Source organism: Canis lupus, chromosome 5 (assembly GCF_011100685.1).
Source record: "Canis lupus familiaris isolate Mischka breed German Shepherd chromosome 5, alternate assembly UU_Cfam_GSD_1.0, whole genome shotgun sequence".
Lineage (NCBI taxonomy): Eukaryota > Metazoa > Chordata > Mammalia > Carnivora > Canidae > Canis > Canis lupus.
Genome location: NC_049226.1, coordinates 42,933,795 through 42,950,771, shown reverse-complemented (window position 1 = coordinate 42,950,771; position 16,977 = coordinate 42,933,795). Strand labels below are relative to the sequence as shown.

General features: G+C 56.0%; 1 protein-coding gene and 1 long non-coding RNA gene across 2 annotated transcripts in view; one reads left to right on the top strand and one right to left on the bottom strand.

Moving 5' to 3' along the window:
• MAP2K3 (mitogen-activated protein kinase kinase 3) overlaps positions 1–4,313 on the bottom strand; it is a 29,661-nt gene extending 25,348 nt beyond the window's left edge. Inside the window, exon 1 of the mRNA XM_038537152.1 lies at positions 4,110–4,313. Coding sequence (XP_038393080.1) covers positions 4,110–4,158 — 49 coding nt within the window. The 5' untranslated portion in view covers positions 4,159–4,313. The remainder of the gene's footprint in view (positions 1–4,109) is intronic.
• LOC102154017 lies at positions 953–16,920 on the top strand. The gene is made up of 3 exons (XR_005359603.1): positions 953–1,261; positions 13,659–13,751; positions 14,778–16,920. It is a non-coding gene; the product is annotated as an uncharacterized LOC102154017 (long non-coding RNA).
• The last annotated feature ends 57 nt before the right edge of the window (positions 16,921–16,977 follow it).

Here is a 16,977-nt window from a genome sequence, read left to right as displayed (position 1 = left end):
CTGTCTACACACTGAGCCCAGATTCTGCACCTCCTTCCCGTCTTGCTGAGGTTCTCTGTGGAGTGAGGACAGTCTCGCTGGCCCACTACCTGACACTTAGCAAGAGTAGAATGAGGCTGTCTGCATCCATCCCTGTGGCTGCCAGCAGGACAGGCAGGAAAAGTCCTTGTCCCCAATCTGCAGGTGAGGAAACTGAGGCCTCTCACTGGAACGGTAGGCCATGCCCAGGGCACTGAAATCATTTACAGAGCACAGTGAATGTAACTTTGCCAACATCACACAGCCCAAGAGCCTGAACTGAAATGTGGCCACAGTCACCTCTCCACACCGAGAGTGCAGGCCACCCCCGTACCACCTCTCCTCCCCAGCTGCCCAGAGCCTCCAGCGGTTCATCTGAGCCTGAGGAGTCCCTGGGCCAAGGACAGTGAACAGCCGCCGCCACCTGCTTCTGTTCCGTGAACAAGAGGAAGCGGGGCCCTTGCCTAACAGAGGAAGTTCCTGGGCGGGGCGGGAGCCAAGCCAGGAGGGCCTGCCCAAAGATCCCAGCCCAGCCTGAGGTCCAGGAAGGGGGCCACCTCTGATGCCCAATGCGGGCTGGATGCTGACCGGCAAGGCTGGGGCTCACAGCCCCCCTCCCACCCACCAGCCAGCAGGCATCGCCCCTTTAAGCAGCAGCCAGTTGGGCTGGCATGCCCAGCGGGTGAGTCAGCACCCAGTGCCCGCTGACTCACCCACCGGAAGCCTCCCGCTGCCCCAGCCCTCTCCCCACACAGGCAACTGAGAACTTTGCTCCTTTCAGGCCTCCAGCCATGGGCTGGCTGATAGAGAGTTTCCTGTGCGTCACGCCAGGGGTGGGGGAAGTCCCCAAGGTGTCACCCCCCAGTCTTTCCGACAGCAGGGACAGGAGAGGACAGGGAGCTGGGGGGGGGGGGGCGGGGGGAGGGACAGTGGCTCGGGCAGGCAGGGCCAGGACACAGACAGTGCTCCCGAAGCCTCAGTGTCCCCACTGGGCATCCAGGAGCCATGTGAAGATCAACTGTGCAGTGCCTGTGTGGGCGGCACTCGCAGTGCAGCAGGAGCAGTGACAGGATGCACATGGTACCCCCAAGGACAACGTGGCTTGAAGCAGCAGACCCAAAGCATGCCCTCGGCCTCTGACCCCAGCCAAAGATGGCCTGGGGGCAAGAAGCCTGGGGAACACCAGCAGAGCTGCAGCACAGAGGATGGAGCAGGGACCAGCTGCAAGGCAGGAAGCTCAAAGGTAAAGCTCCCTTAAGGTCAAGTGCCAACCATGCCCTGTTTTGTTCAAATTCCTGAGAATGTGGAGAAGAGCACAATGCTGGAGGGCCCTGGGCCCAAGATTGGGGGGGGGGGCCACAGGTGAGAATCCTGCCTCTGGGGAACTCAGTCTAGCCACTCCCCCTGTCTGACCCCAGTTCTGTCATCTGACAAGTGGGTCAGACTGCACTGAATATAAAATGTGCCAACTGTAAAGGACTGTGTACACAAGAGGCATCACCCCTAGCTCAGTCCCCACTCCAGGTAAGGCCAGGCCTGGAGGAGATGCAGACTAGACAAAGGCATAACATAGGGTCCCACCAGCTGGGATGGCGGGGTGGGGGAATGGGGGACGTCCCATTAGCTCTGCTGGAGCATCAAGGACAGGAATGGGACATAAAGGAGCACGGGGGAGACCTTTGGAGATACACAGTCCTGGATAGAGACATAGCTGCACCTGTCACAGCTGTATGAGCTCAGGCAAGGCACTGACCATCTCCAAGCCTCAATTTCCTCATCTGTAAATGGGGCTTCGAGGAATAAATGGGAGAGCACATGGAACATGGAAAAAAGCTTGATAAGTGGCAGCTCTCAGATTTTTTGGTGAGGGGGTGTCATGGCTCCCCACCATATCTTTCCACAGACCCTAAAGAGGCTGATAAGGTCCCTGAGCTTTGCAGAAGTACCTGTCCCTCCATCTAACCCACACACTATCAGGTATTACCTGGACCCACAAACTGGAAATTCATCTTGTTAATCTCTGCAGAGAGGCTCAGAGAGGGCAACACCAGGATTCAAGTCACACAGCACACAGGAATCAAGCAGTGCCTCCCCCAAGTTCCTTTTCCCTTCACACCTTTGACCCCTCTCCCTTCACAACTCTACAACTTTTATTGTGATGAGGTATTCCCTGCCTGGAAGCAGCTGAACGAGCATCTGAGCATCGGAAGACAAACACTGCTTCCAACTGTGTCCTTCTGCCCATGAAAACACTGTGGCCCAGAGAAGTTGAGGGACCTGCTGGAAGTCCCATGGCACTGACCAAGCCAGGCAGAGACCCCACACTAGACAAAAGAAGTGTCTGGGGTCCTAGTTCTCCAAAATGGCAAAGCATATGATTTCCCAGTTCCCAAGCTCCACGAGGTCCGTGCAGGCCAAGTCCCTCCCCGGCCACCTCCCCCCTTGAGTGCCTCCTGAGTTACTCACAGTGGTTGGGCAATGGTCAGGGATCCGGCCTCCCACTTACGTAAGACGTAATTATCCTGCCCACCAGGCCGGCCAGGCTCTGGCTAACAGCCACCGCAGCCACAGGCAGCAGGGGTAGAGATGGACCCACACCCTCCCTGGGACCCCTCAGCCCTCCTGCTGCCTGAGCCCCTCTAGAGAAACAGAGGTAGGATCAAGCCCTGAGTAGAGGCCCACTGAGTGACATCAGTTACCTTTCTCCACCTCACTCTGCAGCTGCAATGCAAACAGAGCCAAGGCCTTGACCCCACATGGCTGAGGAGAACGGTAACAAGGTGTGGGCAATTATTGTCCCTGGCTCAGCACCTACTGTGTGCCAGGCATCATGCTGCACTCTTCTCCTCGCCCATGCTTGCATGAAACTCTTTAGTATTTGCTACCTCATATCATACCCAGCAATCCACACAAGGTATGTGTGATTACTTCCATTTTACAGATAAGGAAACTGAGGCCCAGAGATACTCCTGCTGTTGGGGTGAGGAAGAGGCAGGTTTAGAGGCCCAAGGGGCAGCCCATTCATTACAGCTATGTCCGGTTTGGAAATCTCACACAGCCTAGCCTGCTGAGGCTCTGACGTGCCAAAAACATCCTTTCCTCTTCCCCATGCACGCGCACACACACACACACACACACACACACACAAAATCCCCCTTTCACCCTCCAAGTTTCACCCCCCTCCCCCCCCTGCCCCGCATGACAAATCCTGCCGCTTTGACGCTGCAGCCGCCACCTCACAAAAATTTCCAGGAAGGCCAGCTACTTGGAGAAGACTAAAGTGAGCCCATTGCACAGCCAGCACCCTGGCCTAGCGGCTGACCCAGAACTCAGAGGCAGCAGGGACAAGTCCAGTATCCATTAACCCTGGAGATACAGGGGAGCAAAAGGGGGTGAGCTCCCCAAGTGCAGAGAGAAGCTTGCAAGTCAAGACAAGGAGAAGCTGATGGAGAGGGGGCTTGTGTTAGCGTGGGGTGGAAGGCCAAGAGAGGTTCCTGGGGGACAAGGCTGCAGGGCTGCAAGCTGGCCAGGGATGGGGCCTATGTGGATGGAGAGAGTTGGGGAAGAGGAGTGAGTTCTTGGCTGGAGTGTAGCCAGGGCACCCACATGGGGAGCGGGGGGTGTACAGTGAGATTCCCCCCCGCAAAGCAGCACTGCTGGGGCTCAGATGGGGAGTCATTTAAATCCCAGCGTGGATACAGCCCTGGGACCAGGGGAGTGGAAGGGGGCCCTGGGTGCAGGATCCGAGTGATTCCCACCTGGATCCAGCAGAAGGACCCAGACGGGGAGAATTCCTGTTCTGGGTGCAGTTAAGGCCTAAATGAGGAGGTCAGAGTGAGGTTTCTGACCTGGAGCGGGGTCACCGGAACGAGATCGGGTCTGATCTGAGTGCAGTCCCCAGGCCCGAACGGGGCGGGGGAGGGGGGGGTCCAGGTGAGGTCCAGGCTGAGATCGAGACCCGAATGGGGAAGGATTCCGAGCCGCAGTGCTGCCCGGGTCCCGGACGGGGGTTGCAACAGGGTCCCACAGACAGCCTGGGGTTCGTGGTCCGGGCGCGACCGGGGAGCCGCGCTCCCCCCGGGCATTCCTACCTTTGGTCTGGGGCATGCTAGCGGGCTGACTGGAGGCGGGGGACTCCATGGTGCAGGCGGGTCCAGGAGCGGTGGCAGGAACTAATCTAGAGGGCGGCGGGCTCCCCCCGGGTGGAGAGCGCTCATGGCTGCGGGCAGGGGGCCCGGGCGCGGCGGCGGTGCGCAGGCGGGGGCGGCGAGAGCGCGTCCGCGACGGGCGGTGCCGGAGCCAGACTGGGCAGCGCCGCGGGGGCCCCGGCCGGACGGCGCCGACGACAGCCCCGCCCCCGCGCGCCGATTGGCCCGCCAGTCTCCGGGGCCCGTCCCCTGCCTATCAGAGGCCGGCCCGGCGTGCCCGTCAAGCGCCCGCCTCGCCCCTCCCGCCCCGCACCCGGCTCCTCCCACTGCCTGTCGAGCCCCGCCCTCCAGCCGGGAAACCCGGGCCCCCTCGGGGCCAGCGCCGGCCCCTCCCGCCGCCTGTCAAGACGCAAGCCCCGCCCACTGCCCGGGATTGGCCGAGCCCGGCTCGCGCCCTCAGGCACCAGGCCCCGCCCCGCCTTCCCCGCCCCGCCCCGCCCCGCCCCGCAGCGCCCGGCCGGTGAGCTCCGCGGGCACGGCTGGGTGTGTGGCGTCCCCTGGGACAATCCCCTGGTATCCCAGGGTGGCGGGGCTGGGGGACGGGGGGTTAGAGTGCGCCCCCGGGGCGAGCCCTGCGTCCGGATCCCTACCTGGCCACTCTCCAGCGCCCGTGACCTTGGGCAAGCCAGGGAGCCCCTGGAGCCCAGCTCGGTCTTTGCCTCTGTGGGAAGGAGACCAGAAGGGCCCGGCCTCCCGGCGCTGCGCGGGGGAACCGGGCGGCCCTTGCAGGCAGTCCTGGGGGACCCAGTGTTGTCAAGGGCTTAGGCACAGTGCCCGGGGTCCGCACCTCTCTTCCCTGCCTCTGCAAACCTCCTCTGAGCGCCCGCCGGGGGTCAGGCACCGGGGAAGGGGTGGGTCACAGTGGGGGACTACCTACCGGGAAGCCAGTACATGTAGCGCTAGGGGTTGGGTCTTCAAGGTCCCTCCTCTACACGGGAGACGGAGTCTCAGGGGGAGTAAGGTGGGCCTTTGGTTCTCTTCTCCTCTGCCCTCCGGGCCTCCTTCTGGACATACAGACTGCATAGCATGTAATAGCCACCCAGGCCAGTCCTCCCTTCTCCCCTGTGGAGTCTAGGGGGATTTTAGGAGCCACCGAGCAATCTGGCCTGGGGATCAGGTGACTCAGATGCAAAGCTATGGGCTAGCGAGGGCAGGAAGCGCCTGGCAGAGGTCAACGGGTCAGCCCCTCGCCTCTGGGCAGGCATGAGTGTGCTGCCTGCCAGGGACCTCACGTGAGGGAAGCAGATTCCACCACCTGCTAGAAATGCTTGGAGCGGGGAGCTGACCTCTGCTTGCCCATTAGTAAAAAGGGGTGATTCCCTGCAAGGCCCCACCCACACAGTGATGGAGAGGGCCTGATGAGATAAGGAAGGGGGGGGATACGTTATTTATGTTATCATTATTCTCTTCCTGCATCTCTTGCTCATCCTTTCCTGGCAGTGGGTGAAAAGTCATGATCTTGACAGGTATGGGATCAAATGCCAACTCTGCTACATACTAGAAGTCATGGAACAGCTCCATGCCTCAGTTTACTGACCTATCCCATGGGAACAATGAAGCCTCTCTGAAATTGGTGCAACTCCAAGCTCAGGCTTGGAAGTGCCTGGCTTAGGGCCTGGTACTTCCTAAGTGCCCAGGAAATGTTTGTAAATACACTTCAGGCCACCTCCTCCAGGAAGCCATCTCAGCCTAACCACTCCTGGGTGTCCAGAGCGCTCTATTCTCAATAGGCCCTGTGACCCTGGACTAGTCATTTCACCTTGGGACCTGCTGCTTATCCATCTGTAAAATGGGCACCCAGCAGCTGCTGCCTCCCTACCAGGACTGCAAGCCTGGTCCCACAGGTTTCCTAGGTTCAGGCTCCTGCCATCCACTCAGACTTCCACACTTCCCATGCTCCGCCTCACCCTCTCTGTTCCTTGTTGTGTTCAAGGGTCTTACTGCTGACCCTTGAACGTGCCAATACCAATCCTGCCTTGGGCCCTCCGCCCTGACTGTTTCCTCTGCCTGGAGCACCTTTCCTCCCAGAATTCCTGTGGCGCTTCCCTGCCAGCCTGCAGGCCTCCACTCCTCTAAAAGGCCTTCCTGTCATGCCCCCAGATCAGTTTAAATTCTCTGCGCAGCACTCATGCCACCAATGCCTTTCCCATTTGCTCTGTCTTTTATCCAGCTCTCCTTCTAGACCATCAGCCTTTCCTGGGCAGGAATCTTGCCAACTCATGCCCTGCTGCAGTCCTGATGCCAGTACAGCCCTGGGCCTGGCACATAGTAGGTGCCTAATAAGTACTTGAGAAATGAACAAAGGAAGGATGAAAAGCGTGCCACAGATATCAATGAAGTGACTCTCGTCCCGTGCCAGCCTCCCGGGCACCCACATGATTCAGGCAAGGCCCTTCAGCTGCAAGAGTTGATGGTTAGTCAGGGAGCCTGACAGACAGCCCAAGAATCACAAAACTCCATGTGGGGCGCTATAAATAGACTCATGAGCAAGAGTCTCTGGAAGGTGCCAAACACCACCTGGGTGAGGTCAGGGAAGGCTCCTCAGAGGAAGTGACTTTGATACTGGACCTTTAAGAATCAATAGGAGCTTGTCAGGCAGAAAAGCAAGAAAGAGTCTTCCAGGAAAGTGTTAGAGGTGCTAAATGGGCCCCATATAAGGGCCAGCACGGGATGCAGAGCTGCATTGCTGCCAGGGGAGGAAGCATCACATGACAGCTTCTGTTTTTCTTCCTCACCAGTTGTAGCAGTATCTGCTGGCTTCCCTCTACCTCGAAAGAGCCCAGGGAGGGTGATGAACCTCATGATCACTCAGAAACCGGAAGGAGCATTTGATGGGATCACAGCAGGTTGCTGTTTACCCTGACTCTGAGAAGGAACATCCCAAACACCCCTCTCTGTGCACCCAGGGAAACAGACACAGGGAGGAAGAGGGTGTGGCTAAATAGGGTGTGGGTGTGAGCCAAGATGGGAGGGACCCGGGATGACAGAGGACTGGAAAGAGAAGATGGCCAGAATTCACAACTGGGGAAGCTCACTCACTCATTCATTCAGCAACTATTTATTGAGCAGTTAGTGTGCCTAGCACTGAGGACACAACACAACATTGAACAAGACAGACACCACTCCCTGCCCTCAGGGAGGTGATGGTCTGGTGGGCAAACCAGACAAGCAAAATGCCTAGGTTGCATCATTATAGCCTATCAGAGGATAAGTGCTATGGGACAAAGGATAGAAGGCGATGGGGAGTGCGTCCGGGTGTGGGGACTATACTTTTAGAGACAGAAGTCAGGAAAAGGTTCACTGGAAGGTGACATGTAAGCAGAGAGCTGAGGAAGTGAGGGAGGAGTCATGGGATGTCTGGTGGAAAAGCATGCGGGCAGAAGGAACAGCATGTGCAAAGGCCCTAAGGTAGATGACTTCTAGGGGAATAACAGTGTGGCTGGAGTAGTGGGAGCTTGGGGAGGGGGGCTGTTCTCACCTATGGTACCTCTTCTACATCTGCAACACACTCTTGCACAAGCAAAACCCCACGAGCCTCCTTTCACACCTGTGTAGGTCCACACAGCCCAAATACGCATGTACACGTGAACACAGCAGGGTGCACAAGTGTGAACCTACATGTGGAATGGCCACACAGATGCAGGCATATTAACAGACTCCATCCACACGCACAGCTGTGCCCACTCACCACCCGGCACTGGCAGGGGCCTCCGCGGCCTGCTGATACACAGCGCCCTCTGGTGACCGTTTCTGGCATGGTGGCTGGATGTGAGCGGGTCACTTGAGGGAGCCCCGGGGCAGAGTCAGCCAAGCCACCCTCTCTACTCTTTCCGTCCTTTCCTTTCCTGCCCCCAGTCCCTCCACACTGCAGCCAGAGAGAGCCTTCCAAAATGCGGGGCTGGCCGTGCTCCAAACCCTGCCCGGGCTCCCTCAGTGGGGAACCTCCCCCGGCATCTTCCCATTCCAGCCACTCCCAGCGCAAGCTTTCCTCCCTGAACCTGTGTTCGCAGAGGCTGCTCCCTCAGCTAGGGATGTGCTCCCTGCCTTCTCCACCTGACTCAAGCCCTCCCCTGCTTCGCTGCCCAGTTCTGAAATCGAATGGGGAGGCTTTTCCTGACACACACCAGTAGCACCTCCACCCCAGCCCTCTCATCGAGGACCCTGGCTCTGCCAGCGCCTGCACCCCATCAGCCTGTCCTTCGAACCTGTGGCCCTCCAGAGCAGGAGCTGGGACTAGTTCCTGCAGGCCCAGCACGGGGCCAGCTGCAAGTGATGCTCGGAGGCAGTAGGAGTTACCTGGAAGGAGCATGGCAGCGGGTGGGAGCCTCTCACTTAGGATCAGGCTCCAAAGTTGTGGTGTATGGAGAAAACCGAGAAGGCAGGCAGGGGCTCACTTGCCTTATTTATTTATTTATTTATTTATTCATTCATTCATTCATTCATTTATTCATGAGAGACACAGAGAGAGGCAGAGACATAGGCAGAGGGAGAAGCAGGCTCCCTATGGGGAGCCCGATGTGGGACTCAATCCCCAGACCCGGGATCACACCCTGAACCGGAGGCAGACGCCCAACCACTGAGCCACCCAGGCGTCCCTCACTTGCCCTATTTAAATTGTGACCACCCTCAAGTATCAAAGGGTGAATTCCTACAAGCTAGATGACTCTGCTAGCAAAGCAGCAAGTACTATTTTTAGAGCACCTGCTATGTGCTAATCCCTCAAAGCACATCGTCTTGTAGACTTATTATGATGCAAGGTGCATGAGGGCAGGGAGTTTACTTTGGTCACTGCGGTGTCCCCAGCATCCAGCAGGCACTTAGTGAATAATCATGGAGGGGAGAAAGGCTTACAACAGCTCAGAAGAGGCATACTAGCTTCACCATGCCCATTTAACAGAGAAGGAAACTGAGGCCCAGAGAGATATCTGAAGCAGTTAGTCACAGTAGAATCAACTGTTGTTGAAACTGTCAGTTGGAGACAGAGTTTTCCCTGCCTTTCTCTGCCCGTGCTTTCATTAAATGGTTTGCAACATCCTTCTACTGAGCAAAACAAGTTGTCCTTGAGCTCTTGCCACTGCTCTCTGGAAAAATGCCAAGCCCTTGCTTGGAGCCCTTGGGATGGAGCCCTTGGGGCTGTCCAGCCCAATGTTCTGCAAGGATAAGCTCAGAAACCCTGAGGCTGCCCCAGGGACACATGCAGGCGCCCAGGGGCTCTGGACCCCCAGGACCCCCAGGACCTCCAGTCCAGAACTTGTCTGTCACCAAGTCCTCACACATGGCCTTGCGTGCCCAGGAGAAAGGGATGGGTGTTGATTGACACCTGTCTCACTCCAAAGCTGAGCCATGATGTGACCCAGTGTGGTCAACAAGGTTAGGCTTTCATCTTACACACAAGGAAACTGAGGCCCGAAGCTTCAAGCAGCTTCTGTGTTCTCACTGCCAGGAAGAATGAAACCAGACTTTTAACCCACATCATTGGAACAGCCTACTATGTATTAGGCAGTTTACTAGAAGGCTCATACCTGTTATCTCACCTCCAGGACCTCAGAGTGGTCCTTATCACCAGGGCATGGTGTTTGCAACAAGTGCAATGACAGAGAAAAATAAATTGCCTGTCTAGACCAAGGAGAAGAGAAGCAGAACTGCATTCAGATGGGGCTGACTCCATGACCTGAGCACACCCCAATGGCTGCCTGCAAAGAGCTGTTTTTGGATGTAAAGGCGTCCTGGCTTCCCCAGGAAGTAGCTGAGTGACCTTGAGCTAACCACTTGTCTCAGCCAGGCATTGGAGATTAAGCGCATCCGTTCTCGTCAATGCTTCTGTGCCCTTTCAGCCATCCCCAAGCCTTGACTTCCATCCTTCCTATGACAGGGTTCTCATCCCCTCACTAGAAGTGTCTTCCATTCCCGGGGAATTCTGACCATCACCTGCTTCTTCCTGAGGTCATACTGAGGTTTGCCCCTCTTGGAGATCCCAAGCTCAAATCCACCCATCCATTCGGTATATATTTCCTAAGCATCTACTTTTGCCTGACACCCGTTAAGTACGGAGGAGACAGCAAAAAACAAGACATACAAGGTCCCTGCCTTCATGGAGCAAACTTCTGGGGGAGGTTGAGAAGGAAGGCAATTCATCATATGTACATATGAAGTAAATACATCAAATAATTTCCAAAAATGAGGGCTGTGAACAAAAGCGAAGTATGGTGATGTGGCAAAGAAGCACCATTAGGAAAGTCAAGGAGGCCTTCCTGGAGGAAGTATCTTCTGAGCCCAGACTTGGGTGGAAAAAAATACCCATGTGAAACTGGGAGTAGGAGCTGACATAAAATAGACCATGGTACAAAGTAGGTGCTCAGAGAAAAAGATGAAGGGGACTTCTAGTTAACCATGAACTGAATGGGGATATTTTTTTCCCTTCCCTCCCCAAACCCTTCTAAAATAACAATAGAAAAAAATAAGATAAAATAAATCTTTGAGGCACAAGCTCACAAGGACAAAGAGACAATTCGAGACAAGGCGAATCCACAACATCTTCAAAGCTAGCCAATGAACAGACAAATAGTAACTAACTTAGGGAGTGGAAGGAGGTGAAATCAAGACTGGAGAAGGAGGGGGCCAACCTCAGGCCAGACCACCGACCTGACAGTCCCTCAGAAATACTCAGCCCGGGAGGCCCCAGGTTCCCCTGGAAGGGGAGGGGCAGCTGGGGATGGAAACCCAATGAGGTAAGAGTTTATAAAAGGAGCAGTTATGCCTCCCAACCTCCTACAGACAAAGGTCATGAGCCTCCAGCCTAGAAGGATCCCCGAGTGCCCCCCTTGACATAAAAAGGAAAAAAATCAGCTGGTAACTAACAAAACAGATCACACAAAATAGAGGATATACATAAAGTACTCCACAGCTCAGATGGGAAACAATATTTCCATAATCACGATACTGTAAACACCAAATACTGATGTAGCCACACATTTTGAGCACATGAGGTTGGGCGCTTGGGGGAGGAGAAGCACAGGAATGTGCATGTAAGAGAACGAAATCTTCCCCCTCCATCCTAGGAGCTATCAGATATTGTCTAAAATGGGAAAGAAAGACAGAAATGGCCATCTAAGCATGTGATGGAGAAATAAGGAAGGAAGAGCTAAAGGGGTTGCAAGCAGCCACACTAGAATATCAGCTGCGGGCAGGAAGGGACTTGCTCTGCTAGGGACATCGCAGAGTCCCCAGTGCCCAGAACAGAGCCTGGCACACACCGGATGCTCCATCCTATTTGTCCATGGACAGGCGGCTGCTGGCTTCTCCTTGTTCTTCTTACAAGCCTGGTCATGCTGTTTGACTCCAACACTGTGTACATGCTTTGCTTTAGTACGAAGTGGAAGTCAGCTTGAGGGGAAAAGAAGAAGGCGAGTCATCTAGAGCCTGGCTCCAGGAGTGAGAGGATATGAGGGGAGCAGGCCCAGGTCGTGGAAGGCCGAAATGGAATAGGTTTAGAGCACCTGCCGTCATTCCGGGACGCTCTGGCCTGCCAGCCGCACACTCCCCAGAAAAGCCACAGGTCCCTCCGCAGAGCCATGTGCTTGAGGACCCCACAGGGGCCTCTGCTGCGGGATCAGTGCTGCAGCCACGCCCAGCGCCCCCGGTCCTCCCGCTGCCTGCCTTGCACGAGTTGGGGCACGCTGTCTGTTGGGCTGTGCCTGGGTCCTGGTGTCCCATGTCTCCAGTGGAGGCAGCTCTGCCCTGGAGGGAGGGAACATGCTGGAGACCCCAAGCCAGCATCTGCTGCAGAGCAGGCAAGAAAGGGACACATGTACCCACCCAGGGGGACCCTGGGCAGGACAGGCCACTGTGTGGTGTCTGGCTGTCCGCCCCGGCCTTGGCTGGGACGCGACCTCAAAGCCGAGGGCCACTCTGAGGGACCTGCTGTGGAGACGACCGGGACAGCACAGACATCCAGCCTGAAGCCAGGCCTGAGATCTGTCCCAGCCAGTTCCCAAGTGGTGTTGAGCATGGCCCACCTCCCCACGCAGAGAGGCCTCAGGGGAAGCCTCCTCCGGCCCAGCTGGGCCCTGTGCAGGCCTCGAGTCAGGGCTCTGCTGGGGAAGCTCCCCTGCGTGAAATGCTCTTGGCTGCCACCCGCCGCCGACTCCTGCTCAGAGTCAAAGGCTCAACCATCCCATCCTTTGAAATGTTCTGTTTCCAGACCCTTCCCAGCACCCACAGGTCTTCCTGGTATAAGGAGAGAAAGGGTGTTCAGGTGATCCATGTTGGGGAAATTGTCATTTGAAGGGTCGCAGACATTCGTGGGTGGAAAGAGGAGTCTGTCCTGGAGGGAAGCCCCAGTGAAAGATTGAGATTGATCAGACATCTAGTGGGCGGGCAGCCACGATGCCCCCGGCCTGCCAAGACCAGTGGCTTCCTTTGCCCTTCTCCTAGGGATGGATTTGCTCTGCCCTGGCTCTGGAAGTGATTGCTTCTGCTCAGGGATGAGAGAGCCAACAAGTAGCAGGGAGGATGTTGGGTCTCGCACACTCAGAGGTGCCCTCCAGCCTCCACCCCACGGTGTTGTTCAGTGAATGATTCAGATCTGAGGCCACGGCAGGGGGCGCTGCTGTGATGACCGAGTCCTTAAGGGCTATGCAGGGGCAAGATTGGAGAGCAGCGAGCCACATGGCCTCTTTTGTGGTAGGAGCTCTCCCCTCTGCCAGCTGGTCTCCGCCTCGCATGAGCCACCGGGAAAGTTTGCTCAAAGCTGCTGCCTGGACTGAGTTGCTCTGTGGGAATGTAGGAAATAGTCCCAGCAGGTCAGCCTTGGTGGCATCTGGGCAAAGAGATCACAAGGAATGTGTTTGTCTTCTTTATGCTTTTCCATCGAACGGCTCTGTAAGAACCATGTGTTATTTTATTTTTTTGTTTTTATTTATGATAGTCACACAGAGACAGAGAGAGAGGCAGAGACACATACAGGCAGAGGGAGAAGCAGGCTCCATGCACCAGGAGCCCGACGTGGAATTCAATCCCAGGTCTCCAGGATCACGCCCTGGGCCAAAGGCGGGCGCCAAACCGCTGCGCCACCCAGGGATCCCTTTTTTTAATATATATTAATTATGTAGTGGTTTGATATGTTAATAAAGCCAATTAATCTAATTGATGTTTCTCTGATTTTTAAGATTTTTTTAGAGACAGAGAGTGAAGGAGAGCAGGGAGAGGAGAGTGGGAGGAGGGGCAGAGGCAGAGAGAATCCTTAGCAGGCTCCACGGCCAGACGGAGCCCCACGTGGGGCTGGATCTCACCACCCTGAGATTGTCACCTGAGCCGAAATCAAGAGTTGGACACTTAACTGACTGAGCCAGCCAGGTGCCCCTATTTGATATTTCACTGTAAACAAACAAAATATCATCATTATTTTTAACACTACCTTTCTTTACACCTCAGATCCTGCCTTTTACGGGAAGTCTTCCTGAAATACCCAATCCGAGAGCCTCACAGGACTTGACACCATCTAATGACTCAAAACTGCAGACTCTGGTAGTGTCAGGGGCTGGGTGTGTATGGCGGTTTGGGGGAGGCAGAGGGTCACAGCCAAAGGTCCCTGGCTCTAATCCAGCCCGGCTGTTTCACAGATGGGGGGTAAACAGTGTCTCTCACGTCTGACCCAGGCTGAGTTCCAAGCCAGCACTGCCTCTGCAGCCCCCGGCTCCTAAGTCCCAGAAGATACATGTTGAGAAAGGCATGAGGGTCAGAGACAGGGAGTCACCCCTCCACTTATTTCCTGCTGAGTTTCAAGCTCCCCTAAACTCAGTGCTGTAGAAGAACCATTTTATCATGCTCAGGACACAGCAGCGGTGGCCTGGCTCTGACCCATGACATCTGGGGCCTCAGTGGAGTCACCTGGAGCCCCTTCACTTCAGTATTGGGTCTGGGGGCCTGGCGGGGTCTGTGGACTGGAGCACCTCTGCCAGCGGCCAGGGCTTCCTCGCAGCCTGGTGGGTGGAGAACTGGGTAGAAGTTCAGTGGCCATGTCCCATGTGGTGTTAGAAGTCACCGGGTATCACTTCCGCCTTACTGTATTGGCCAGAGAGCCCACCCCGTTTTAGGGACAAGAGGCATAGACTCTGCCTCACGATGAGAAGAACATTGGAGAGCATGCAGCCATTTCTTTAAAAACTCACAGCCCCTCTGCCATTTCTCGTGGACTGTGACCATTGGAAGAGCCACCTACCACACTTCCCAGTATGTCAGCATCTCTTAGGGCCCCCGTGGGGACCTTCTTCCTCCAGTGAGGAGGCTGGTACAAGTGCAGGCGGGCAGGGCGGAGGCACATGGTGGCAGGATCTTAGAAAGATGCAGAGGCCTCAGTAACTGGCAGGAAGGGGGTGGAGGCTGAGGGAGGAGGCCAGAGTGATGAGGCTTCAAGCCTCCCATAGGTTCAGAAGAAGGGTGCCAATCACAGAGATAAAACTGGGCTGGGCAGTAGGTGTGAGAAGAGAAGATAGTGAGCTTGGTGGGGAACATGTTGAGTTAAAGAGTCTGACAGCCCTCTCATTTTTCTAGGCTGAGTGACAGCACCACCTCCCCCAGGAAGCTTTCCCTGCTGCTCCAGGTGGAATTACTGCTCTGTCCTCTGGGTTCCTAAAAACCCTGTGTTGCCCTCATCATGCTGGACTGGAGCCCACAAGCCCAGGCCTAATGCATCTTTGGGTCCCCAGCCTCATCTAAGGGCAAGAGAAGGGCACTTCCAGGCTGAGAGGCCTCCCGGCGGGTGGAAACCCCACAGATGGCCAAGAGCCTCTGGGATGGAATTCCGGCTCCACCATTTACTGGTGTGTGACACGAAGCAAGTTATGGGATTGCATAGCTGCTCCATGAGCCTCAGTTTCCTCCTCTGTTTGGAGATTTTACTGGTAGTCACTTTAAAGAGTCAGAGGGGGACTAGAAGGCACCTAGCACGTAGGCAGAGCTCAACCAGAGCTTGGATGTGAAAGCAGCCCACTCCTGAGGCCTGGGGGCGGGAGGAGGCCTCAGGATTTGGGCCAGCTCAGTGGCCTCCTGGGTTTGGAGCTGGATACATGGGGTCCCCTGAGGGATGCATCTCAGCCTGGCCCTTCCCTCGGGGGCATCCAGTCTGACCCAAAGACGAGCCATGGGTAGGTGGAAGGTAGCTCCCAGAGAGGGCAGCTGGGGTGAAGGGCAATGCATCCTAACACGGCTGGGTCCTGCCACAGGCCCTCCTCGCACCGCGGCCTCCGAGGAGTGTCTGAGCCGGCCTGTTCCCACCAGTGAGATCTGAGATCCGAATGAATGAGGGCGAGGCCTGGGTGGGGAGGACAGTTGGAGAAGCAGCACTGCATGCAGGAGGGCGTGGAGATGGGGCGTCAGTGAGCTTGAAGGGACAGGGGAGGGGCCGGTGGCAGGTGAGGCGGGGATGGCACGATGGACTTCCCAGCAGCCTTGTGGCGCTCAGCGAGGACACGCACATACTGGGCCCAGGAGCACAGAGCCGCCGGCCACACAGGCTGGGCAGGCCCCATGGCAGGGACTGAGGCCATGGGCCCAGTGTGGCCCAGCAGACAAGCACTCAGGACCAGGAGACACCGTGCCCGCATGCAAAGCCTGCATGGCTGCTATTGCATCCAGTGAGTCACTGCATCTCCCCAAGCCTCAGTTTCCTCATCTGGAAAATGGGACCATAGCAGCCACTGCCCACAAGGAGCATAACTCCTGCGGGCACGGACGAGGTGTTCAGTAAACAGTCACTGTTTGCCTCCAGTTGTTAGCTCAGCCTGGCAGCGCACCCAGGTCCGTGCAGCAGAACCTGCCAATGTGCCTCCGTGCCACCCTGTCTGGGCTGTGGGATCTTGGGTGGCCCTATCGGCTCTCCAAGTCTCAGTTGTCTCTTCTGGCAAATGGAAATCAGATCCTGGGTGCCCCAGTGAGGCTCAGAGCAGAGAGCGTGTCCATGCGTGCCGGGCACACCGGAGTCGTGGCTCTGGACTGGGAGATGGGGAGGCATGTGGCTTTGCCCGGTTCGCAGGGCGGGCAGGCCGAGCTCATGTCCGAGGTCTCCTCTGGGGCACCCTCCCTTCCCAGGAGCAGCCCAAGCAAGCAGCCTAGGCCAGCTGGTTGGTTTTGATAAGTCAATAGTATAAGCAACAAATCGCACAGAGATGTCCCGGGTGCCGGAGGAGGCCATGTCTCCCTCAGGCCTCCTCCTCCTCCCACTCAGGAGGGGACCTGAGTGTTGGGTTTGGCGGCCCAGGGGAGCCTCTGTTGGCAGGTGCCACTGAGAGTTCTGGACCAAGAGGCATGAAGTTTTGTTCTATCCACAAGAACAAAATAGAATAATAAAGCAGCAGTAGTAATAAGAATAGTAATAATAAAAGCACCCACTTATTGAACATTTATGATGTTATTGAATTCTCAAAAGAATATATTTGCAAAACACATCTCTGATGAAGGGCTTGTACCCGGAATATACACAGAATTCTTACATACAAAAATAAGAAAACAAACCACCCAATAAAAAATGTGCATAAAAGGGCACGTGGGTGGCTCATTTGGGTTAAATGTCCGCCTACAGCTTGGGTCATGATCTCAGAGTCCTAGGATCAAGCCCCGTGTCAGGCTCCCTGCTCAGTGAGGACCCTACTTCTCCTTCTCCCTCTGCCCCTCCTCCTGCTTGTTCTCTCTCTCTCTCTCTCTCTGTGTGTGTGTGTGTGTCAAATAAATTGAGTCTTTTTTAAAAATGTGCAAA